Source organism: Brachycentrus maculatus, unplaced genomic scaffold (assembly GCF_059751285.1).
Source record: "Brachycentrus maculatus isolate JH-2025_06_01 unplaced genomic scaffold, ASM5975128v1 h1tg000055l, whole genome shotgun sequence".
NCBI lineage: Eukaryota > Metazoa > Arthropoda > Insecta > Trichoptera > Brachycentridae > Brachycentrus > Brachycentrus maculatus.
This window is the reverse complement of record NW_028280809.1, coordinates 1,120,855-1,148,669: the sequence shown is the minus strand read 5'-3', so window position 1 is coordinate 1,148,669 and position 27,815 is coordinate 1,120,855. Positions and strand designations below refer to the sequence as shown.

At 31.0% G+C, this 27,815-nt stretch overlaps 1 protein-coding gene across 1 annotated transcript in view; it reads left to right on the top strand.

Annotated features, from left to right (window-relative positions):
* Window positions 1-5,674: 5,674 nt before the first annotated feature.
* Teh1 (tipE homolog 1 phospholipid transfer protein) overlaps window positions 5,675-27,815 on the top strand; it is a 119,521-nt gene continuing 97,380 nt past the window's right edge. Inside the window, exon 1 of the mRNA XM_088278276.1 lies at window positions 5,675-6,490. Within this exon, the coding sequence (XP_088134402.1) occupies window positions 5,799-6,490 (692 nt within the window). The 5' untranslated portion in view covers window positions 5,675-5,798. The remainder of the gene's footprint in view (window positions 6,491-27,815) is intronic.

Sequence of the window (27,815 nt, the reverse complement as noted above, 5' to 3'; positions counted from 1 at the left end):
AATGCTTTTGGGTAAACAATATTCCAATATTTTAGCAGCTGTCAGCAGTGTTTAGTATTGAATGAGCGGCTGTTATGTTCAACAAATGGGACTAACATTTTGGTAAAAATAAATGTTTGTTAAAAGAACCTATTTTACCTGTCAAATGTAAATAAAAACAGGTGTGTTTTGGAATCTAAATTGTGTCAATATTTAAGAGGAATCGGTGGATAATTTAGGAATTTCAAAGGTGGAAACTGACCGGAGCATTTGATGCGAGTATTCAGGCAGTCAGTACACCGAGCCGAGCGCTCCATCCATGGTTTCGAATGCTCGGTGATGCTCGCCGCGAGCGATGTTACGACGAAATGCCCCGATCAGTCTCCGCCTTAAGGTATTAGAAACGAAGGTTTTCCTTTTATACAGACATGTTTTTAAAATTGTCATATATTTACGTTACGGGTAGGTGTGTGTCTTTTCACAATTATTTTACCTCTAGTTTTTTTTTTATTATTTATTTGGCAGTAAAAATAATTTAAAAAAAAACCACAGGTAAAATAACTGTGAACAGACTGTAGGTCAAGAAATGGAATGTGGAAACTAATCAGTTCAAGTTTTTGAAGAAAATAACCAAGATAAATGGTACAAACATGTAATTTTATACTAGTTTTAAAAATTACAGGAACAGCTGTTAAACACATATACATATTTATATTATTATACACACACATGCATGTGTGTATATAAAGTCTGGGCATTTACAGGGTTTAAGCTTTGTACATGCACATTTTTACATATTCTTCTTCGTCTATGTTGAAATGTATAAAATAAATTTAAAAAATAACTTCTAATTGGAGGTAATCCGGATTTGTATTCTGACACCCTCGAAATGTTGTCATAATTGGGAAGAAGAACTCCACCGACAAGACGCACAAGGTGGCTTGGTGGGTCTCTGCAAAAAAATATTTTTAATATGCTTTTAAACTTGTTCTTTAAATGAATGTATACTATTTATATGTATACATGAAATAAAAATTTAAGTTGATATTTCAAAAATGGAAAAAAACAACGCCTAGTAAAGTGATGACTTAATTAACTAAGCCTATGACGAAAATAAGCCCTATAAATGCCCATACTTCTATATTCTTCTTTATCTGTGTTTAGATTTCAACAAAAAAACTCCTAATTGTGGATAATACAGATTTGTGAACAAGTATTTGGACGCACTCGAATGTTGTCACCCAAATACAATTGGGGTGTCACGATTCCAAAGTCTCTTGTCCTGTCTTCCATACTCTTCTTCATCTATGTTGATATGTCAAAAAAACTCCCAATTGGAGATAATCATGTTATGATTGAGCATGATTACCTCCAATCGGGAGTTATTTGGAGTGAACAAGTATTCGAACACACTCGAATTTTGTCACCCAAATACAATTTGGGAGTCACGATTCCAAAGTCTCCTGTCCTGTCTTCCATACTCTTCTTCATCTATGTTGAGATGTCAAATTTAAAAAAAAACACTCCCAATTGGAGATAATCATGGTATGATTGAACACGATTACCTCTAATTGGCAGTTATTTGCAGTGAACAAGTATTTGGACACACTGTTGTCACATTTTGAGAGTCTCGCTTCCAAGCGTCTCCTGTCCTGTCTTCCATACTCTTCTTCATCTTAGTTGAGATGTAAAATTTAAAGAAATATTAACTCCCAAATGGAGATAATCATGTTATGATTGAACATGATTACCTTTAATTGGCAGTTATTTGGAGTGAACAAGGTAGTTATTTGGAGTGGACACACTCGGATGTTGTCAAATTTTGAGAGTCTCGCTTCCAAGCGTCTCCTGTCTGCTCTGGGCTCAGGACGTCGCGTGGGCGTATGCGTCGCGCGTCCTTCGGGCCCACGGGGCGTCGCGGCGCGCGGGCGGCGCGTGCGCACCTCGCGGGGGCGGGTACCCCGACAGCCTTCCAGTCTCGCCGACGGGCACTCCGACGAAAGAGAAAAACACGCAATGCCCCATTTTTCTTTAAAAAAAAAGAGAAATATTTGTTTTTTTATTTATTATTTACACAAATATTTCAATGTCATACTATTTCTGTGAGCCCAAGCGGCTCATTATTAGAAATAGGTATCAAATTGTGGTAGAGTGGGTTCGAACCGAGAAACTTAGACTTACGAGTACGCGAAACTAACCACGGGACCACAACCCGACGTTTTTTAAATGTAAAATATTTGTGTTTTTACTGAATACAAAAAAAAATATTTAAAAATTTGGCGTTAAATTTGTAGAATTCCATTTTAATTTATGTATTAAATGTTAGTCAAACACAGATTTTTTGAGTCTAAGATGTATTTTATTGTTTAAAAAAAACACATAAAAAGCAATTTTTTGACAATTGTTTTGTCTAGTTATGGCATGTTAACTATACACGAATGACATTCATTTATAGTAATATCAACAACAAAAATATTATAATGTAAACTGTCTATAAAGTACATTTTGTTAAGTGTATTTTTATTTATAGATTTGGCGTTTAGTTTGTTGAACTTCATTTTAATTTATATGTTAAATATTAAAACCATACACTGATTTTTAAAGTCTACTTAATTGTATTTTATCATTAAAAACACATCAAAATAAAATTTTCACAAAATTTATTATAATTAGGTATCCAATCGTGGTAGAGTGGGTTCGAACCCAGAAACTCTGACTCGAGAGTCTGCGACACTAACCACGGAACCTGACTCTGACTCAGAAACTCTTACTCGAGAGTCTGCGACACTAACCACGGAACCATAACCTGACACATACAAAATTTAATTTATTTTACAACATTGTTTTTAATATGTGTACATATAAAATAACTCAGTTTTCAATTAAAATATTAATCAATAATCTTATTTTTCTAGTTTTCAATTCATTATGTTTTAAGGCCAGCACGCTCGACTACCATACTGGAGGTCCCGGGTTCGATTCTCAGGATCAAATAAATAAAAGTGTCTTTTCAATCTAATATTTATCAATATTACCTTGGACTGGTACCTGAAGCGGAGGGCTGATCACATTTTCTTCATGTGTTAACGATCAAGATAATACTGCGTTTATATGATGCAGTGCCCTACGCACCATCGGGTGCGGATGAGTGTTTCAAGAAGAAGAAGGATAAAATTACTGTATTTTTATATTTAAATCTTATTAAATAATTTGTATAAGTACTTATTTGTTTTTTAATTCATTGTGTTATAAGGCCCAGTAATGAATAACCCACATATTTTATTTATACCCAGGTAACATTTGACGTGATTGATTTTTTAAAATTAACACAGCGTTTTAGTATTGAAAAAAATTGGTTTTTCTTCGAAATAAATGTGTGGTTTTGAAAAGATAATTAAAAGAGTTTAAAAAATTGTAAAAATATTTTCGAAACATATTTGAAACAAATTCTTAAACATACTTATACATATATTATAAAAAAAATATATTGGGCATGGGAGACGTGTGACGTATCGCGCAGCCGGTTGCTTACCGAATTCTTTGTTTGAAAGTAAGGTCTTAACAACGAATACTCGAAGCACTTGGGTACTTTATTGTTTTCCATTTTATTGCGTACAAAATAACTTTGTTGTCAAATAAAAATGAGGCTATAAAATACACAAATAGGGGTTGGACATGTGACAGCACTGGATCACTGACAGCAGGGTTGCGATTGACAGCGAGCTGATCCTCTCACATCATCCCTCCACAATTTTTTGCTGTTATTTCAATTTTGTTTCATAAAACTGTAGTTATAAACAAAAAATATCGCTAAGTAGTGGAACCACCACTTGTCCAGCTGGAATAAACATTATGTTAGTATGTAAACATATAGTAGAATTTTTATAATATAATTTTAATGTGTGTATTATATTATAATATGTGTTCTTGTAAGAATCGTAGACATTACTGTCCATCAAACCTTATCCCTTAGCTTTTTTCTTTACTTCCTTCCCTTAACTCTCTTTTTTATTTGCCTTCCTTACTATCATCTTTTTGTAATTTTTCAGAAATATTAAATAAAATATAAAGTAGTTGTTTAATCAATACAACATTAATTATTACTTTTGTTTTTTTCTTTCTTCAAGTACTATCGACCCTCTGATTGCAAACAGCTTTGTATATACATAAAAGTAAAACAAATTTATGTTTATATTCTAATATCACACATGTTTATTTTACGCAACCCTTAGACAAAGAATTACACCACAACACTTAGATTATTGACGAAATATTTAATTTATTTTGCTATTGGTGGAAATCGAACCATCAAACCCACGACCTCAGTTTCACAGTCGAGCGTCTGCCCGACTGCGCCGCAGCGCTTCAACTCATGAAATAATATAAGTAGGTACGTAATAATTTGTTTGTTATCATTTCACCGCGAGTAATTAATGATTTCAGTATAAACCAGTCAGATGTTTTCTACCCCGAGCCTCTATTTCGTGGCGTCTTTGATTTTCAGCCGCGCGGTGAGGACCAGTCTTTCAATTTTCAGCTGGCATTCACTTCCTTTCAGTTGGACCACAGCGCTCAGAGCCCGCGGGTGTCCCAAAGCGCTTACTGCCGCCTGCGCGAAGCCTTCGTACTAACTATCCCACTACTTTATTCGTTCGGTTAAGGTGTCTGTCACTTATATTTATCCTAACGTATTAAATGATATAAAAAATAGTACATAATTTATGTATTTTTAGTGTCGTTTGAAGTTTCCGATCATTTAAAATATAAATAAATATTATGTGTATAATAAGACGTGATGTTTAAATGAAAAACAAACCAACGTATTTTTATTTAATGAATAAAAATTCAAATATATATAAGTATATATATTTTTAGAAGTATAACGAAATGAATTAGGAAGACATTTTTTTTTAAATTAATTTGAATAAAAAATAAACTATATTATCAGCGAAAATTTATAAATGAAAAATTTCAACCAATTTAACACGAAAATAATACTGATTATCCAACCTTAATTTAATGTGTATTGTGATTAATGACCATCATTTAAATTCATTCAGAATTAATATTGATAATATTGATTTATTGTTTTCAATTTATGTGTTTATAGTACGTTTGAAATATATTTCAATATTTAATAGGATACAGAAATATTTATAAATATATGCAAACAGATATATTTATTAATTAAGTATTTTATATGTTTGTGATAACAATATCAATATTATACATATTTTTTTAAGTTTTCTAAAAGGGTCATTATAACAAAACTAATTTTTTTAAATTTTATCACAATAAATTAATTCGTACTGTTTTTGAAAAGATTGAAGGTAAAGCTCATATAAATCAAGAACACAGTTAGTACTACGGAATTTTAAGGGATTAATAATAATAATAAAAATATTTAATATATTATTGATGTATTCTTTCAATCGTTTTACGAGTATGAGTTTTACATACAAATAAAACTTGATAAAATATTTTTTTATATTCCTTTTAGAAGTTATATGAATCTCATTCTCCACATCGCTGAAATCGATGTTAATTCATCCCAAATAATTTTTTGAATAAAAAAATATTCCAATATTTTTTGTTTTTTGGTTTAATAGGTGTCCATTGACAATAAAAGAAGCAGTCGGCTAATTTAGCAGCATACTTAGTTTTTGTCATGATGAAGGTGCATCATTTGTAATTTCGTACATTAGAGACTAGTGTCTAGTGTAGTGCGGGAGTGAGTGTCGTGCCGTCTGGAGTCGGGTGTCAGGTCGCAGGTCGCGGGTCGCAGGTCGCAGGTCGCGGGAGCGAGGATGCGGTAGAGGATGCGCAGCGGCAGCTCGGAGCTGCTGCTGCGGGGCGCGGGCGCCGGAGGGGGGGCGGCGCCGCCCTCGCGCGCCCCGCCCTCCAGGGCCGCGCGGCTCCGCGAGCAGGCGGCGCGCTGCGGCACGGCGCTGCTGGCCGCGCTGGCGGCGGGCGGCGGCGGCGCGCTGCTGTTCCTCGTGCCGCTGTACGTGGACCCCGCGCTGTCGGCGCTGGCGGCCGACTTCCCAGCCGCGCCCGTGCAGTGCACCACGCTGCGGCGCGAGGAGCGCAGCGGGCTGGCCGACTGCGCGCTGGCCTCGTGCCGCGAGGGCTGCACGGCCGACCTGTACAAGTGCTCGCGCGTGCACGTGCGCTACGAGGCCGAGGGCCGCGCGCGCACGGCGCTGCTGCTCGTGAACATCAAGGGCTGCGGCTACCCGCCGGGCGTGGACTGCGCCAACTTCACGGAGACGTACGGCGCGGAGGGCGCGCAGTTCCCGTGCTACTGGTCGCGCGCGGACGGCGGCGTGGCGCTGCCGCACTACGACCGCGGCGAGCAGGTGGCCGTGGTGCTGCGCTTCCTTGCCGCGCCGCTCGTACTCACGCTGGCCACCTCGGCCGCGCTGTGCGCGCTGCACTGCGACTGCCGCCAGCCGCGCCCCGCGCGCCCGCGCCTCCGCACGCGCCAGCGGCCACGCCGAGAAGACCTCAGGTAACGCGATCCGTCCGTCATTCGTAGTCTCATAATCAGGCTCGCCACACGCCTTAGTGGTACGTAGAAAAGCAAGAAATTATCCTAATCCCGGATGGATTATGAAACTGGCTAGTGAACCGTCTCTCCGGACCCGGACCATGTTACTCGATATCACTTCTTCTTAATTTTGAAGTCTTGAAACGTACCCTAATTGTTTATTTTTCATTGCTGGAATATTTTGTTACCCAATTGATTAAATTTTTTTAAATAATTTTAATTGATGTAGGAATGAAATTTGTACCCCCTAACTACTGTAAAACGAAACACATTTTAAATCAAATAAAACCTTTTTTCTGAAAATATGAAAACAAAACGGGGTGAATTTTCCTTTTCCTAAAAGTACAGAAAATGTCTGGAAACGGAAAACAAATCTGAGCAAGCCTTTCCCGTTCTCAATTCGACAAAAAAATATAAAATCGAAAAAAACCTAAAAAATATTAAGGGTAAATCGCTTCCCACCCGTTTTCGATACTTGAAAAAAAAAACGAAGAATGTTTCGGTTAAAATTTTCACTTAATCTAGTCAGCCTAATTAATCTGCCACTACAAAAAATCGGTTATTCAATGCATATTAACAATAACAATATAACAAATAAATAATAAACAAATAAAAAATAAAACGAATATATCCCATTTAAGATATTTGTACCTTTTTATCTTTTCGAGATTTGGAATTAACCTTCTGAAAATTCTGGAATTTCTAAATACAGAGGTGATCTTATCTGATGATCTTGTAAACCCTTTTTGTTTATGAGATATTATATATTACGAGAACTAGAAGTAAATTCAACCACCGCAATTAAATTTTCAATAATATACAATACGGCATTCATGAAAACGAAATTAAAAAACAATCGATTGAATCAACACAAGTCTTTTAGGTTATTTATAGTGTCCCAACAATTTCTCAGAGTTATCTATAATACAGTTCACTCTATGGTGGAATTGTGATTCAACTCAATTTAACGCCTATCATGAAAGTATTTTCTAATGAAAATATAATAAACCATATTTTCACCGTCCAAATCGTTCTAGTTCGATTATCTCATTTCACACATGACGTTCAAACGGTCGATGTTCACGTAATCTATCCAAATATATTTGTATAAACCCAGATAATTTTGTGTGTTTATCCGCGTACGCAAACACACTTCATGATATTAAAAAGGGTAAAAAAAACATCTATATTCTGTTTTTTTTTTCATAGATACGCAATACACGACGAAGCATATTTTTGACATTACATATATTATTTCACACATTTTACCATTACATACATTTAATTTATTTCGAATATTCGGATTTTTCACTCAATATATGTGTGTTTACATATCTGCGGACTAATATAAAGTTGTATATTGTAACCAACCAAAAGTAAATTATAACGAGAGAGATTATAATTCATTCCATAGTCTCTCCGTTTAGACATAAAATGAATTATTTAATAATTATGTACATATTAGGTCGAGGAATGGAAAATGTTCTATCATCTATCACGATGAAAATGTTCAAATCGTGATTTCAACAAAACTGAAAAAATGTCCCTTAATTTAACTTTAATATTTTTATTTCACTTAGCAGACTCCTTAGATTAGATAATTGTATCGTAATTGTTGATATATATTTTTTTAATTTGTTATAAAAACAGTTAGGTGATATAAGTACCGATTATCTATATATTATATAAAACGATTTTTGGTTTCATTATATTCATGTTAATTTAACAAGAATATTGTATCACTACAATGAATGTATTTTTGGGTTAAAGATATTAGTTATAATTTTATATTTTACTTCGTGAACATATGTGAATTTTATCACGGTTGCCTGATTTTTCATACGACTAGCAAACGACACGTCTCACATTCTCCATTTCCATGGCATTTAACCTACTTTTGTCCTTACTTTGCCATTTCAAAAAATACCACATATGTTCCACATTGATTACAGTACCTACTCAAAATATGCATGCACGTGTAATAAAAATAATTTGTCTTTTTTGAAAAGCAAGTGTTATAAATGAAAATTTAATTTTATGTATCTGAACTCAGGATATGAATAAAAATTATATAATTATAAAAAAATGAAAAAAAATATCTTAGTGTTTTTGAGGAATAATAAAACCTCAAATAAATAAAATTTTGTCAATAAAAACAAAGTTAACCAAACAAATGGAAAGTGTACAAGTTGAAAGTGCTTTTTTTGCACTACTGGTTTACACAGTTTGAGTTTTTATTAATTAATTGGGTTTTACGTGAAGATTTTACGAGCATGCACGTGATTGTAAAATAAGTTTGTAAAGTATTAAGCTCATAAAGTATACGGAGAAGATGCTTTTAATAACACCTGAACATGAATAATGCCATGATACACGGAAAGCTTCCTTTATTCGGACTTAATTGAGTATTTTTTATATATATAAAAAAACTTTTAGAGTTAAGGTTGGGTTATGCATTTTTCGCGTGTCTAGTTGAATACTCTCAGTTACGATTTATCAAATATGACGGATATCAATTTTACGTATTCAATTGTCTCTCACGGAAATCCAAGCGTATTGACATTGTTAATCAGTTTAAGAATTGATGAGGAGAATCAATTCATCCACCTTTATCTTAAAAATGTGGAGATGAAAAATCACAACCAATAACTACTTATTTTTAAAAAATTAAACACTTGAAAATACCACTTAATGAGTTTTATTTTACCAGAAGATAAAAACATCTGTAAGTTTTCGAAACTAGTCGTATATATAAATAAAACTATAAGTGTTTGATTTTTTTTAAATAATCAACATGTCATTCCACAAAGTTGATGCCAAATCAATAAATAATACAATAACTACTTATTAAGTTTGTTTTATTGGGGCGATGGTAACGTTTTTAGCCAAAAAGGAATTATGTAGAAACAGTTTGAGATAAAGTTCTTTCAGTATAGTATGTTTTAAATTAACGCCATTTTTTAGAAAAGATGTATCAATTAAAACGTCATAAAAATTACAGAATGTCTGTTTTTTATGCACAAAACATGTACAAAACAGATAGCAATCTCCTTATCATTCATCTTTCACTTTGTGTAATACCACTTTAAAAAACACTTTTTCGTGACTACCGGTTTCGGAAATTTTTCCGACAAATGTAGACTATAGTGAAATTTTTACGGTCTAACATTTATACAAAACTATAATTTGAAAGAATTTTCCTATCCTTCCATACATTTTTGTCATATTTATTTCGTATTATATATAAAAGGTAGCTCTTTGTTTAGCTATCAATTTCTATGGTGTACCTATTTGTGACCAATACGTCATAAATAAATAGTCACATCTCACGCACCACAAAAACGTCTCAAAACTTTTCAGTGTTTCTAGAAAACTGTTTTAATTTATCCAAGACACGACATGGTGCGGTTCTTTTACGTAGATATTTATTTATTTATTTACAAGTTTATTATTTGAAGTGATTTTTGAATTTAACCTTCTTAATAATTATATATAAACGCCAAGCAATACACTTCATTCAGTTTTTTTAGATGCAGATATAATTTTCCTTTAAAAATGTCTTCAGAATGGTTAATGCATATATTATGAGGTACGGTTTTTTCATACTATTTATTGATTTATTTACTTTTTAGAAAATCAACAGATTATTTACAAAAATAACAAGATGAACTAAAAAATCCAATTACAGATTTTCACATTAAAATAATCCTAATGTTTGGTAACACTATTGATAATATAACATATTTTAAAAAATTCTCGGCATTTTATTTATTCTTATAACATATGTATTAAAAGCAAGATGTAAGCCACGACCTACGAATAAAAATATAATATTTTATATATATATATTTATATATATATATATATATATATATATATATATATATATATATATATATATATATATATATATATATATATATATATATATATATATAAATATATATATATATATATTTATGTATATATATATATATATATATATATATATATATATATATATATATATATATATACATATATATATATATATATATATATATATATATATATATATATATATATATATATATATTTATGTATATATATATATATATATATATATATATATATATATATATATATATATATATATATATATATATATATATTTATATATATATATATATATATATATACATATACATTTGTATTTATTTCATTAAATATTCCTACTTAAATATATATATATATATATATAAATATATATATATATATATTTATGTATATATATATATATATATATATATATATATATATATATATATATATATATACATATATATATATATATATATATATATATATATATATATTTATGTATATATATATATATATATATATATATATATATATATATATATATATATATATTTATATATATATATATATATACATATACATTTGTATTTATTTCATTAAATATTCCTACTTAAAAAAAAGCTTTCAAAATTAAGAAATATGCTTTTTAAAATATCATTCCGCTAAAATACTATACTTAGTGATATTCCCTTTTTAATATCTACTGTTTTTGGTACATCTGTATTATTTTCTGGTATCAACCCTCTTGACCTTGGCTCATACCTACGAGATTACGTTTTTTATTATTATTTAATATCTACGAAATGACTTGTCAATCCATTGAACTCGTCTCCCGAGACAAAAGCTGTTTTGCGAGATACATCGGCGCCACGACTCCCATAAAGTAAGGAGGATCGATACCAGACCCCCCCTAGGTAGCACAATGTACAGAATGGGGTAGGTTAAAGGCTAGCAAGGTAGAGAGGGCGGGGGCGGGGGCCGAGGGGCGGGAGGTACATGTCATCGGAAAACGGTAGCAATGTTTTTCTCAAGACGTTCTGCTTTGGAGATTCAACATCGTATTTAAAAAAAAATACCATTAATATGCCAACATACTATTAAACATATATCGCTCACTCCTTTCAACAACGTCATAAATAAAATAAAAACTTGATTTTTCAGGAGAACGTTTTTAAAGTTTAAAAATATAATACAACGTATTAAAAATAAATATCAAGTCACTTACTAAACTTTTTACTGTGCAACAGTTCTTTTTAGGTAAAAACCTGAAGATTTTTTCTCGATTTGAAAAATATTAAGTAGATTGAAAAAAATAATTAAACAATACCTTTTATTCAAAATGCCTTTTATTAAAAAAGCAACACTTTCTGCCCTGTAGCGGGTAAATATTCACTAAAAATATGCCTCTTTTGTGGAGATATAGTACATTTTCTGGGCACTCCAAAAACATGTTCAACATTGAAGATTTTTGATTTATGACGTTCTTGAAAGGAGTGAGAGATATGTATTATACAAAAATACATTACATTTTATATATTATTATTATTAAGACTAAAAATATAATTTAAACCATATTATAAGAACCATATTATTACACAGATGAAGAAGAATATGGAAGTCTGGGCATTTACGGGGCTTACGACCGTCATTGGTTGGTCACTTACTAACTGCGATTCCCAGGAGGATCAAAATAAATATTTTAAAAATATAAATAATTGTTTTTCACATCAATATTTATTTACCCTTGCTCGGTACCTGAAGCGCAGGACTTATCACATTGCCTGCATATAATAAACGATCAAATCAACGTTGCATCAATTAGGTGCAGTGCTCTATGCACCATTGTGTTCAGATAAGAATCAGTAATAGCGATCATCCTTGGAACCCTAACCAACAAATCATTAATTTTTTCCCCCTCCAAAGTCAACTCATTGGATGATCGTACTCCTTATGTCTACCATACTTTGTGAATTTAAAGTATCATCAATTTACTAGAATGGGATTATTTGTAATTCTTTATAAATATATATATATATATATATATATATATATATATATATATATATATATATATATATATATATATATATATATATATATATATATATATATATATATATATATATATATATATATATATATATATATATATATATATATATATATATATATATATATATATATATATATATGTATAGATATATATATATATATATATATATATATATATAATATATATATATATATATATATATATATATATATATATATATATATATATATATATATATATTTATATATATATATATGTATATATATATATATATATATATATATATATATATATATATATATATATATATATATATATATATATATATATATATATATATATATATATATATATATATATATATATATATATATATATATATATATATATATATATATATATATATATATATATATATATATATATATATATATATATATATATATATATATATATATATATATATATATATATATATATATATATATATATATATATATATATATATATATATATATATATACATATATATATATACTATATAGTTAGAACGAGCAAATTCTGAGAAGTTCCTGACTAGCCCACACTACATAGATTACTCTTTTGTTTTGAACACAGATTAAAATGAAACATTTTTTATACAAAGTTACAAAAAACAAAAATTCATTTTATGATCTTTAAAACTTGTTCAGTAAATAATGAAGGGTAAATAATAAATAAACTCTTAATAATAATAAAAAAACTCCCTTTGGTTAGATATTTTTTCTTATTTTGGTGTATGTACAAAAACTATCTATTCACATATTTCAAACAGCAGTATAAGGTTGAAAGTAAACCTTGAGCTAATACTAGTATGTTAGAAGATATTGCCATATAGCAATATGCTCGCCAATGTACACAACGTGGATATATTGGCAAAAAACGTTAAAATCCCTATTATTTAAAGCTTTTAGCCGGAATAAAATATCCCCTATTAAACTGAAAGATGAATTTACTTTTAAAACCACATATATGGCATTTTAAACTACTTAGTGTATTTTGCTAGTTTACGCGATATTTATATAATTTTTTCACAATCGGCGGGTATGTATGAGGAGATGCATAAACGTGGAAGAGGCGAAGAATGTTTGCAAGGACAGAGTGGTGTGGCGCTCTATTATCTCTGCCTACCCCTGCGGGGAAGCGGGAAGCGGCGTGATGGTTAGTTAGTTAGTTTTACGCGATATATTCAAAAAAGAAAAGAATGAAAACTTACTTCAATTTTTTAATTTATTACCATCTTTAACGATAGTATTAAATTTACTCTTGAAACTGAAAAATACCATAAACTAAATTTCTTAGTAAAAAAAAACGGTGAGTGGTTATATACTAATATAATTAACATTTCTGTAAAATAATAAAAAGTAAATATGACTAACCACAAAGTAAAGGCTTTAAATATGAAAAATATTGAGAATATCTAAAAAGGCGTTTAATAAATAAATTTTATCACGCATTCAAAATCCAACGTTACATTATGGAAATTACGAGTACGTTAAGTTAAGTGGCATTAAGTAGAATCAAAATGCAATTTGAGTTCGTGATATGACTGGATACAGTAATTTTATTATCAGAGCACATGTATCGAATAAGAAACCTTGCGTAGGCAAATAAAAATATGTAGATCAAGGGATATAAACAAGACATTCACTTTTATGTTTATTTTATTAGAATATTTCGAATACATAAAATTTACAAGTCTATTGAAATAATAATAAAAAAATCATAATAATTTATTATGTTATGGAAAAATATTGTTGATTTTTATAGCCATTTTTTTTATGTGGAAAATTATTTTTAATTTGTAATAAATAAAATAAAGTTCACCAGTACAACTAGAATTTAATACTCCTAAAAAAATGATGTATCAAAATATGTACAGGAAAAAATATTCACAATAATTATAAAGCTTAAAAATAATTTGTAAGTATTCGAATTATTATGTCCGCCTCCGTAGTGTAATGGTCAGCACGCTTGGCTACCGTTCTGAAGGTCCCGGTTTCGATTCCCAAGGGGGGTAAAATAAATGTAAGTGATTTTTTTACTGCCATATTTATTCAATATTACCCTAGACTGGTATCTGAAGCGGAGGGCTGATCACCTTTCTTTCATGTGTAAACGATCAAGATAACACTGCGTTTATATGACGCAGTGCCCTATGCACCATTGGGTGCGGATAAGGGTATTATTAAGTATTCGAAATGCGAGTATGATAGATGTTGGAATGGCAATATAAGTAAAGAATGCAACGCTAAATAAGTTATTAATATTGACATCTCAACATAGATGAAGAAGAATATGCAATCTGGGTATTTATAGGGCTCACGACCCGTCATAGGCCGGTATTAGTGATCACTTTACACACGTGAAACATTCACCATTCTACCTATTATTACGAACACACTACTCATTTTTTTAAAAGTCAATAATGTCAATATGTCAATTAATTCACACAAATAACTGGTGAATTAATTACAACATTATGTGTTAATGAAACTGTTAATTTATGAAAACAAGGAGGCCAAAAAAAGAAGGATCAAATAAGAAGTAAAGGAGGAAGAGGTAAAGAAACCAAGGAAGAATGATATAACGGACACTATGGATTTTAAGGATAGATCGTAACATTTTAGACGTTTCTTGAAAGTCATTAAGATGGTCCATTTTTCACATGAAGTGGTAATTCATTCCATAGTCTGGCTGCTTGGCCAGAAAAAGAGATATTACGCAGATCTTTATTGGACGTTAAAAAATATATAAATGTTTTATTTTTCGAAAAATACTCTACTAAAATAAAATGTAGTATTGTGATAATCAATCGCTTAAATTAATAAAAATAAAACTCCAAGCAATTTTTTGACATCAAATTATAGTAAAAAACGTTTCGGAACATAAGTCGCAAATTTGGTGCTTTTGTTGTTTTTAATTATTTTTATTTCAAAATTCAATATTTAGCTATGATAATGAACAGGGAAAGAATAATCACATAAGAATAAATGTAGCTATCAAACAAGTAATACTCATAAACAATTAGATTATCATTTCAACATACAAGCCAAGTATCGTTATTCAACGATGTTTAATGATGTCAAGATGTTTGGGGAGTTGGCACAAGATACATGTAAGAAAAAAATATGAAACTGTTTTCTATGACTGAGTTAAAAACAAAAACATATTTGTCGTTCAAGTAGTTATATTATATATGCAATACCAACAAGAATTAACGTAAAAAATATAATTTGCATCTATATTCGAAAAAGATTTTTTGTTTTTTTAAAGGATATTCTCAATTTATAAGAATTTGGTAGTCTTCTGTACACAGTAAATTCAACATTCAGACGAAGCAATACTGCACGTTTTCTGATATATTAATAGCTAACTGAAGCAAATCGTGGAGTGTATCTAAGTCTGAACGATGCCTAGTAGTAGAAATTACATAATTAATAATGCTTAGTACCTACACGCAATACATTTTTCAAGATAAAAAAAAATTCAGTACTAAATTTCTAAAATTTAGAATGAACAGTAAATTAATTTTTAAGTAACTAACTAACCAAGTATTTGAAAGTGCGACTTGTATTTGAAAATGGGACTGTTGTGGTAGAAATCGATTGTTTGACATACTTTTATATTTGGGGAAAATGTATATGTTAAAATTGAAATATTCAAGTATTTAGGTTAAACAAACCTTTCTAGTTTACAAACGTGAAATGAAATTGAGTCATTTTTTCTTTGGTTATTGAAATTGAGTCATTTTATTTATTATTCTTAAAACTGCACAGTTTAACAGTGTAAAACCGACAACAAAAATAACTGATTACGTATTTTGTTGAAATTTTCAGTTAATAAAATAAAATACAGTGTTAGCTCGCCAATCCGAAGGCTCCATAATCCGAAACGCGCTGAAATCCGAATGATTTCGCGGCAACTGATGCCAGTTAAAAAAAAACCACCTTCTGAAGCCGTGAAAGCTTTCAACATATCCATCAACTGAGCTGAAGAAGTCATCCAGAACACTTCATACTAATACAGGGATTGATGGTTTTGAGACAAATCTGTTATTAAAGTCTTGAATACTAGTTAAGTTCATTGGTTGAAAAAAAAACGTTTTTTTTTTCAAACTAAAACTAAAATGTTTAATTTGTAAATTATAAATTCAGTACCTAAACACCACTAACAAGCGTAACAGGTAACTAACAAATCATTCTCCTTATCATTCATCGTTCACTTTTTATACCACTTAAAAACACATGTCAAATTTAGATCTGATGATGGAATGATTATTCCAAAACCGGTGTTCATGAAGTAGTATTTTAAGTGGTATTACGCAAAATGAACGGTGAATGATAAGGAGAGTGTAATATTACCATACGACAAAGTTAACAATGCTTTTTATATTCAAAATTCGTTACTTACATTATTATTATTTCTTCAGTTTATTGTTCTATGTCATAATTATTCACATCATTATTATAGGTTAATCAAGTGTAACCAGTATCAATGTCAAATTTATACTAATTTACTAGGAACGCTATTTTCCGGTAATTTTGCATGCCTTATTGGTAATGCTGGAATACTCTCGACTCATTTTCATCGCATTATTCATGCATATGAACGTTCTTCTCTCAACGCTGAAAGTCACTTAAGTATTTTGTTTCTCGTTCAAAAACGCCCGCTTTTCAGAAAACGTGTACATACACCTTCGACGTTGCGTAAAATACGTTTTCCCGTCGAGCAAAATTCTCAAAGAAAATATTTTCCTAAATAGGTCAACGTAAAACTCTTCCGTCACAAAGCCAACACTTTGTGGGTGCAGAAATATTACTTTCTGGGGGAAAATTGAAGACGATATTACGCTTTAATATGCCGCCATGTGCTCGAGATAATATGAGTAGTGATAATATTTTTTGCGAGATGTGGAGATGTTTGATGACATCTTCTTGCAGCTGTGTGGCTGAGTTTGTCGCGCGAATCGAATACCAAAAAAGTGGCTAACAGCTAATCAGCTTTATTTATATTTTAATTAATTAGTTGGCTGATCATCTATGTAATAAAATTAAGAATTTATTTGCACTTTTTTTTCGATTATCCGCACACTACTGCCCTCTGCAATTTAGTAGTCAAACTAACAAATGTCAGATGTCAAACAATTTTTTTAAAGGATTTTCGATTACATTTTTCACTGTTTCACTGGATATTTTTTGCTGCGCACAATGGCATTTGAAACATTCACTTCACTTTTTAATAAAAGCTATGTCCACCTCCGTAGTGTAATGGTCAGCACGCTCGACTATCGCACTGGAGGTCCCCAGTTCGATTCCCAAGGGGGGTCATATAAATAAAAGTGAGTTTTTTTTTCTTTCTAATATTTATTCAATATTACCCTGGACTGGTACCTGAACTGGAGGGCTGATCACTTTTCCTTCATGTGTTGACAGATCAAGATAACACTAAGATTATGTGATGCAGTGCCTTATGCACCATTGGGGTGTGGATGAGGGTTGGAAGAATATCTTACTTGCGTACAATATTTAAAATAAGGAAAAATCAGTAATTGTGTAGGTACCAACTTGTCACATTACTGAACTTTTGTAAGGTTTTTGAATTCCGTAATTATTTTTTTTAAATTTACAAACATATAACATACATAAGTCACATATTTAATATTCCCGATGAGCAATTTCCATTCCTCGTTTTGGGACATGGGTTAAGGTTAACAAAACTGAGACACAAATAAGAAAGTAAAAAAAATTAAACAAAACAAACAAAGGCAAAATGTAAAAAATAAAACAATAAACGGGTATAATAAATAGGCATATTAAAAAAAAACTAAGGTGAGAACCATGTTTAAAAGACAAATGAGAAATTATAACTTATCACTTACACAAATATCTTCCCATAAAGTATTTTTTTCAGTTCATTCATCTTGGATCCCTGACTGAGTTCTATTTTATGTATGTCAGGCAGCTGGTCAATTTGGGTATAGGCAATAAATTGCAAGGACCTTTCTCCAAACTTTTTGAGTTTATCGGCTCCACGTGTATTTTATTATGTTGAATTGATAACATAAATTAAATATACCTACTACTCTGGCAAGAAATTGTATAAATAAAAACTTATCGTAACACAATTTAATATTTAATAGATTAAGTAGTAGTAGTGCAGTTATTAGAGGGTTAGGCTATCGTGTTGGAGGTTCCCGATTCGACTCCGTGGGGGGTTGAAATAAATACATCAATATTTTTTTGACATCATCTAGAGCAGAGGTGTCAAGCTCAAAAGGCACCAAGGGCCCATAAGGTATTTTGGATATGTCGGCGAGCCGCATCAAAAAACTCAAAATCTCATTTTAATTTTTATATAACTGTAAGTGAATAATTTTTCATCAAAGTCACATGAGATACAATAGATTCATCTTAATGATTTCGTAAAAGAATATCATATGTTTCTTTGATAAAATTATTTCCATGAAGAATTAAAATAAATGAAAAATATAACCGCGAGTTGAACATGCTTGATCTAGAGTGCCTTAAACAGAAGATTTAAATTAAATACTTATCAAGATAACGATGTTTTTACACGATACAGTGCCTATGCTTCATTGGATAAGAAATGAAAAAAGAGAAGATCTTTTTTTTTAGAAAGAGAAGGAGTTTTTCCACTTAGGAGTAATATTTACATTTTTACATCTTAACATAGATGAAGAAGAATATGGAAGTCTGGGTATTTGCAGGGTATTTTCACATGTGTGGGTGTATGTGTATGTATATTATCATATAATTCAAACGTCGCTTCAAATGTGAGTTTGCGGCAGCATCTAAGGTTGATTTAAGCCCTGATCATATAAGCTGTATAAATACCCAGACTTCCTTTTCTTTCATTAATTGATTCGGCACTCACTTTGTGGTAAAATCTATACTTTTTCAATTAATTTTTTACTTAGTTAATACCACTATTTCTTAAAATCTACTGTGACATGTGTTTGAAAACGACCGTATGACGGTCATTTTCAAACACATGCGGTGTTTGAGAATGATGCGGAATGCATCAAAACACGTGTCACAGTAGATTTTAAGAAATAGTGGTATTTACTAAGTAAAACATTCCTCATTCTTTCCCATACTCGTTGCTATAAATTTTTTTCTTACAAAAAACTAGTGAAACATAATATTCTTCAAAGGGATTCTTTTACATGAAAGAGAATTCTTAAATTTATACGATCGATCATCGCGCAAAGCTTGATTGCTCATGGCCGACAGGAAGTACAAAAAAACATTTAATTTTTCGTCGCTTCACGGCGGTCAGATAAAGGTGCCATTACTTAATAAGGCGAACATGACAAAATCGTCCAACAAATCAATCATTAATAAATGTCACTTTTGAGTCAAACAAATCGATTTCCGGCGCGAAGAAAAACCTTTTGTGGATTCTCAATACACTCCGTACCGACACTAATATTATTGCGTCAGACTCGTGTCACCTTTTCCTGAAATACAGAAGGGTTTCAGAAAAGGTTACCTACCTACTTTGAAGTGGCTTAGCATTGTGGGGGTTCGGAAGGGTGGTTCGGTCGGATCAGTCCACTTTTGAGGATGAATTGTGTGTAATGTTGGATTAGAACATTAATTTACACTGCGATATTGGACTTCAAACACTTTGGTCTTCGATCGATAGGTCGGCTGACGAATCAATGACCCGAATGATGATTTGTAGTAAATCATACAAATTTCCAACTGAATTTCAGGCTCGTTTCCGTCCCTTATCCGACCGCATCGTGCCTAGTACCGCGTTGATTTAGTGTGGCAGTATTTTGATGGATAATTACAAGAAGGCGATTTGTAATTATATTATGGATAATTACAGGACGTATCAATCGCGGTATAAAAACAACTTTATTTTGTAAATTAAAATGGTAAAATAACACAGTAGATATGAAAAGGGTCTTAAATCCTTGTATTTGTACAAAAAAACTATTTTCAGATGTATGTTTAATTTTACTTAGTCAAACAGTATATTATGAAACTATGCATATTATGATACTATATGTACATATATTATGATACTGTATGTATATTTTAACATTATGTTTATTATGATTACTATATGTATATTATGTCAACAGTATATTATGATACAATACTCCATTCTAAAACTTGTTTTTAATATTATTTCTTCACTAGTTCGATTCATTTCGAATAATTTTTTCGATAATGCGGATCTCAGCCTTGTATTTTTACCTTATATCACTATTCGAACATCTGTCATCCGACGTTTTGTCGCACATTCGTCTGAGAGAACGCAATTCTACTTGTTTGTTCCTACATACATGATTAATCAAATGCATGTAAGTACAGTAGCTGGGGATCTCTCCAAAGATTATTACTTGTTCTGACTTACTTCAAACAAATTTACCATCTTTATGCTCTTCTGCATTCACTATAATAAGAATAACAAATAGATTAAAAAAAACTAACTAACTAACTAACCATCACGCCGCTTCCCCGCAGGGGTAGGCAGAGAGAATAGAACGCCACCCCACTCTGTCTTTGCAAACATTCTTCGCCTCTTCCACGTTCATGCATCTCATACATACCCGACGATTGTTACGACTCCTAACCTGACCACTTTGAAGTATTTGGAATACCTGATCGTGCCATGTTTTTCTTGGTCTTCCTCTGCTCCTTTTCCCAATTACATTCGCCTCATAAATTTGTTTAACCGTTCTTTCCTCACTCATTCGTTCTACATGTCCAAACCATCTCAACACACCTTTCTTAATTTTATCGATAATGCTTATCTCAGCTTTGCATTCGTTCCTTATTTCACTATTCGAACATCTATCATTCATCGTTTTGTTTCACATTCTTCTGAGAGATCGCATTTCGACTGCATTCAGTCTACTTTCATCCATAGATTTTAATATTTTATAAAGCGCCATTTTCGTAAAATACTACCTCAAGGGCGCTTCACAGTGGTGAATGAATTTGGGGAGAAGAAGAAAGTGGAAATGATTTAGCAAACAAATGTGTTTTAAGTTTTTTCTATAGATCATCTCACTCTCACTATTTCTAACCACTGGCGGAAGAGCATTCCACGCCATCGGTCCCGCTACAGCAAAGGTATGCTATATTTGAAAGCATCTCGTAATTAGGAGCAGAAAAAAACCTTTATTTGATGGAAATGTGTGGATATTGAAATAACTACCATTTACAGTATGGTAATGGGTATTGGTAGTTGGTATGAAATTAACTGATGTGATTTTTGCGTGCTAGATTTGTTCGGCTTTCTAATGACGCGAATACCCACATACATCGCTCTATAAACTACTTAATACTGATGTGTGTGAATGTAACCAAAAGTACTTTTTAGATTATATTATATTATTTCCTACATACTTTTACACTCATTAGTATCCGCAGTTGTTTGATGTAATTTATAAAAATTGTATATAAAAATACTTGTTTTTTACCACTTGAGTTATTTTTATTTCAACGACTAGTTTCCGAAGCTACAGATGCTTTCATATTCGGGCCTGAATGTAGCTTCCGAAACTAGTCGTTAAAATAAATATAATTAACATATAATATATATAAAACCCTTATCCGCACCCCAATGGTGCATAGGGCACTTCGTCATATAAACGCAGTGTTATCTTGATCGTTTTTTTACACATGAAGGAAAGGTGATCAGCCCTCCGCTTCAGGCACCAGTCTAGGGTAATATTAAATAAATATTACAGTGAAAAAATCACTTATATTTATTTTACCCCCCCTGGGAATCGAACCCGGGACCTCCAGAACGGTAGCAGAGCGTGCTGACCATTACACTACGGAGGCGGACAAATGACAAAAAACAAATGTTTTCATGTACAATTTCATCATGTTTTACCACAAAGAGAATGCCAAAATAATAAATTATATAATTTATGAATTAATTGTTAAATCAAACACAGATTTTTTGTGTTTACTGATTTGTATTTTATTGTTAAAAAATACAAAAATTAATTTTGTGACAATTGTTTCGCCTAGTTATAGCATTTTCAAACAAATGTTTCGGCATTCGTGTTTGTGTTTGATGAAATAATTAATGCATAAATTAAAATGGAGTTCTACAAATTAAACGCCAAATCAATAAATAAATAAAATAATTCTGCTCCACATTCGTCTGAGAGATAGCATTATGACTTAATAATTAATTCTTAAAAATAAATATTATATTTAATAAATATAATATATAATAATATCTTCAACATAGATGAAGTATAATACATGATCGTACATATGGAAGTCTTGGTATGTAAAGGGTAATAAGTCACCTCTATCACTTAACCAACCTGTGACAGGTTGTAAGCTGTGTAAATACTCAGACTCCTATATTATTTTTCATCTATATTGAGATATCAAAAATATAAAATAAGTACTAAGTGGAGAAACCCAGATTTGTGAACAAGTATTTGGAACACTCAAAATGTTGTCATGAATGTGTCATTATTGTCAACGTACGTTATGCAACCTAACTAAATCGGGTTGATGCAAAATCCCGTGTTCACTCAAAATCATGCAGCTCAATAAAAGTAAAGGGATGAATCGAATGAAAACCATTCAGATAATCCATTCATTCGATTCAATTCACTCAACTCAACACGAATGTGACACATATATTTGTAGTTTTTGAAAGATAAATATGTATTATTGGAAGCATAGTTTTGCTGGGGAGCGCGTATTCAGTAATACATATATACACACATTTTAGGATATCTGAATCAAATGATTTTTTTTAAAGAGAAATATTTGTGTTTTTTACACAAATATTTCAATTTCATACTATTTCTGTGAACCTAAACGGCTCATTATATAGATATATAGAAATAGGTATCAAATTGTGGTAGAATGGGTCGAAACAAGAAACTCTGACTTAAAAGTCTGCAACACTAACCACGGGACCACAACCTGACACCAAATTGAAATAAAAACTTTTTCGATCCCATATAGATGGCTATTGTGGACTCATATGTATAATACTTTTCATGATATTAACAAGCTGGTCTTCGGCATCACCATTGCTCAGGGAGGCATTTTGCCCAGCATCTTCGCCATGCTCCAGCCCAATAAGACCGAGAAGAAGGCCCAATAATACGGCGGCTCCACTTTCCCCCTTCAGACTCAGCCGATTGGTTTTTCTTTAAAATTTTATTTTTACTACCCATATCTTTTTCATCATAATCCGTATATGTATAAGCGCCCTTGAGAGAGTATTTTACGAAAATTCCGCTATATGTATTTTCCAAAATTATTATTTTTATTATTATTGATACATCTATTAGTTCCAAAAAATTGTGTAGTGTGTTGCCAATCATGGAGAGAATTGGCGAATGTTGCAAGTGTGTAAAATGATCACTTAACTAAGCTTATTACGGTCGTAAGCCTTGTAAATGCTTAGACATCCATATTCTTCTTCATCTTTGTTTATATGTCAAAAATGTAAAAAAATCACTCCTAAAAATAATTCAAATATCTTAATTTATTTGACATCTCAACATAGTAATCGTACATATGGAATTCTTGGTATTTACAGGGCTTATGACCTCTCTCACTTAACAAGCCTAAAACAGGTTGTAATACCTGTAAATGCTCAGACTTCTATAATCTTTTTCATATGTTGAGGTGTCAAAAATGTACACTAAAACAACTTCTATTATTTTTTGACATCTCATCAAAGATGAAGAAGAATATGGAAGTATGGGCATTTACGGGTCTGACGACCGTTAATGCCCAGACTTCCATATTCTTCTTCATCTTTGATGAGATGTCAAAAAATAATACGAAAATAATTTCTGTAATTGCAGATTTTGTGAACAAGTATTTGGACACACTCAAAATGTTGAAAAACAACTTCTAAGTGGAGACAATCCAGATTTATGAACAAGTATTTGGACCCACTCAAAATGTTGATACTTATGTTTGTTTAAAAATTAAGATAATAAACAAAATGGTTACGATATATCCGATACTTAAGACGCGAGTCGCAAGTGTCATTATGTAAAATCCTGCGAGAAAAGTTATGTCGAATTGCGTGGCATAAATCATTCGAACATTTTCCAGGAACTTTAAAAAGTTTCCCATGTTCGGGCTCTAGAGAAACAAATTATACGTCATGCATGAAAAGAGCGGTTTTTCATTTTCTTCGAAACAAATGGAAAAGTGTGTCGCTTGAAAATGTGTATTAATATTCATGTGAATTTTATATTTCCGATTCAAAGCTCGATTTATGTATTTTTATTTATTCATTCTGATCTTTTGTCTGAAAATTGTAACGTCAATGAGACGTTTTTAATATTAAATAAGGCTACATATTATAGGTGTCTCAACTGGGCCTCTTCCACATTCGTGAATCTTCTCGAACATACCCGCCGATTATTCCAACATCTGAACTGACCACTTTCAAGTAAATACTTGCTCATACAAAATTTTCCTCGGTCTTCATCTGCGTCTATCACCAACCACATTTCCATCATATATTTTTTCTGTTTTTTCTTCACTCACATGTCTAAACTATCTCAACACACCTTTCTTAATGCTTATATCAACCTTTCAACCCTAGCTTTTATAACCAATATCGCATTATTCAGCCGCACATTTGTCTAAGAGATCGCATGATCAAGTATTTGAAATACTTGATTATCTTAAGTTTTCTTCGGTATTCCGCTTCTTTTATTCCCAATTACATTCGCCTCATTAATTTATTTTTCTGTTCTTACCTCACTCATTCGTTCCACACACCCAAATGAAAATGTGTGTGTGTGTGTGTGTGTGTGTGTGTGTGTTATGTGTGGGTGTGAGTGTGTGTGTGGGTGTGTGAGTGTTAAAAAAAATTACGTCATCATTAATTACTTAATATATTAATTATCTGCACTGTATGGTGCATTATACAAAAATGATATTTCTTAAATGAACATATAAATGAATATCACTTTCGTATGCTCAAGCCTTACGTAATAACCCTATGAACAAGGGAATGGCAATTTATTTTTAGGTTATTTTATTATCCAGTAATAATTCTCACGGAATATTTTAAACATAAACCCGTTATACCGCAACAACCGAATTAAATTATCCTGGTTAACCCTTTCCATTTTACCCTTTTAGCGTCCTAACACGTTTATGGGCCGATTATATATGTATATAATCAAATCAACCAGTTTCTGATAAATAAAATAATGAAGAGTTATTGTTAAGTGATAATCCAGAATCATTACGTAAAAATAATGGTAATACCAAAAATTGCATTATCAGGCATGATACGCTCCATGACATAGTTGGATAGACGCTCGACTGTGAAACTGGCGTCGCGAGTTCTATTCCTGCCAAGTGCATAGTAAAATCAAGAAAGATTTATATTCAATGGATCTGAATGTTTGTGATGTATTTTTCACATTTTCCATCCCTATCCTTACTATCCTACCTGCAAGCAAGCCTCTGAAAGAAGGTGCTTTGCGGGTTATTCCTTCAAAAATAAGTATTAAGAAAAAAACTGTCAAGAAATAAAACAAAAGGGTTAGATAGGTTTTTAGTCAGTTGGATTTTTGTTAAAGTATTGCAATTATCAGTTGAGATGATATTTTTTTTTTAGAAATCCGAAATTCTGTGTCAATTTTTTTCTGTATTCAGAATAGATTATACATCGATGGAACCTGCAGTAGCTATTATATATATCACAGAGGACAAATTTTACAGAATGTACCAAAAACTGTTTTTTTTTTATCATAAATATCTTGTGTTATATTTTAGTATTAAACATATTTTCTTCTTCGTCAGCATTCACCAATACATACTAAATACGAAACATTTTGTTTACGTGCTAATCAGAAAGAGCTTTATTTTTCAGCCAGGAAATACTGTTTGTGTCATAGTGAAAAATTTCCCGGAAGTCCTACGTTATAAGGTAATGTAGAGCGGTATTGATGTTTCGATTGAAAAATCAATAAACAGGTTAACGTACTTAGTTCCGTGTGGATGAATAAAACCACACAAAGCAACAATATTTTCCATTGCTTGTTTTATTGATAACAGAGAAATAAAATTCGGGAAATAATGTTTTATTTTATATTACTGAACTGAAAAAAAAACAATTCCGTAATACACATAAAATATGTATTATATAATTTGATGGTGGGCTTAATTTTCTCTATCATTAGTATTTGATTACTCTCATTGACGTCAGAAAGCTGTAATAAATAAATAAGTCTGTATTTGACTAACTGTGGCAGGTACTATTTATATTACTGATAGATAATAAATTTTAGCTATGGTTCCAATTAAGGTGTTTTTGAATAAAAAGTATTCGATTTACAAAAAAAATGAGTAATATTTGGTGGATATAAAACAAACCATTATTGTATTTTTCCCTGAAATCGGAATTGTATGAAATTGGTCGGATGTTAAAGCTTAACGGGTAAGTCTCACCATTAAAAGTCAAATGCCATGGTTAAGTAATGATGTATTTTGGAATATAAATATATTTATATATATATATATATATATATATATATATATATATATATATATATATATATATATATATATATATATATATATATATATATATATATATATATATATATATATATATATATATATATATATATATATATATATATATATATATGTATATATATATATATATATATATATATATATATATATATATATATATATATATATATATATATATATATATATATATATATATATATATATATAACGTGGTAATATTTTCCTTTTGAAAATTAAGTGTAAATAATATGTAAAGTAAGTGTATAATAATAAAATAAACAATGTGTTGCTTTGTAATTAAAGTTTATTCTTAATTTATCTTTATAATAATTTTTATATCTATCTATCTATCTATCTATCTGATTCTGACAGTTAATAATATTATCGGAAGTCTTTTGTTTTATTCTGAGCTGGAACTGTTTTGTGTAGGTACTATTTGTAAGTACTTAATAAAATGTATAGGTAGGTACCTAGTTATTTTATTACATCTCCCCCCTTGGGGATGAAAATTCATAGTAAAATTTTCACTCGTCCTCCGGATCATCTTCTTGTAGTGAATGGACTGGTATAAGTTTAGTGATATGATAATTTTTTTTTTCTTTCTTTCTTTTTTTCTTCTTTTTTTCTTTTTTTTTTTTCTTTCTTGTTTTTTTTTTCTTTCTTTCTTTTTTTTTTCTTTTTTCCGTTCTTTTTTTCTTTCTTTTTTTTTGTATTTTTTTTCTTCTTCTTGACCCTTTTAAAGTAGACACAGTTTTTTTTCAATCCATTTGTTTTTTTCTTTTGA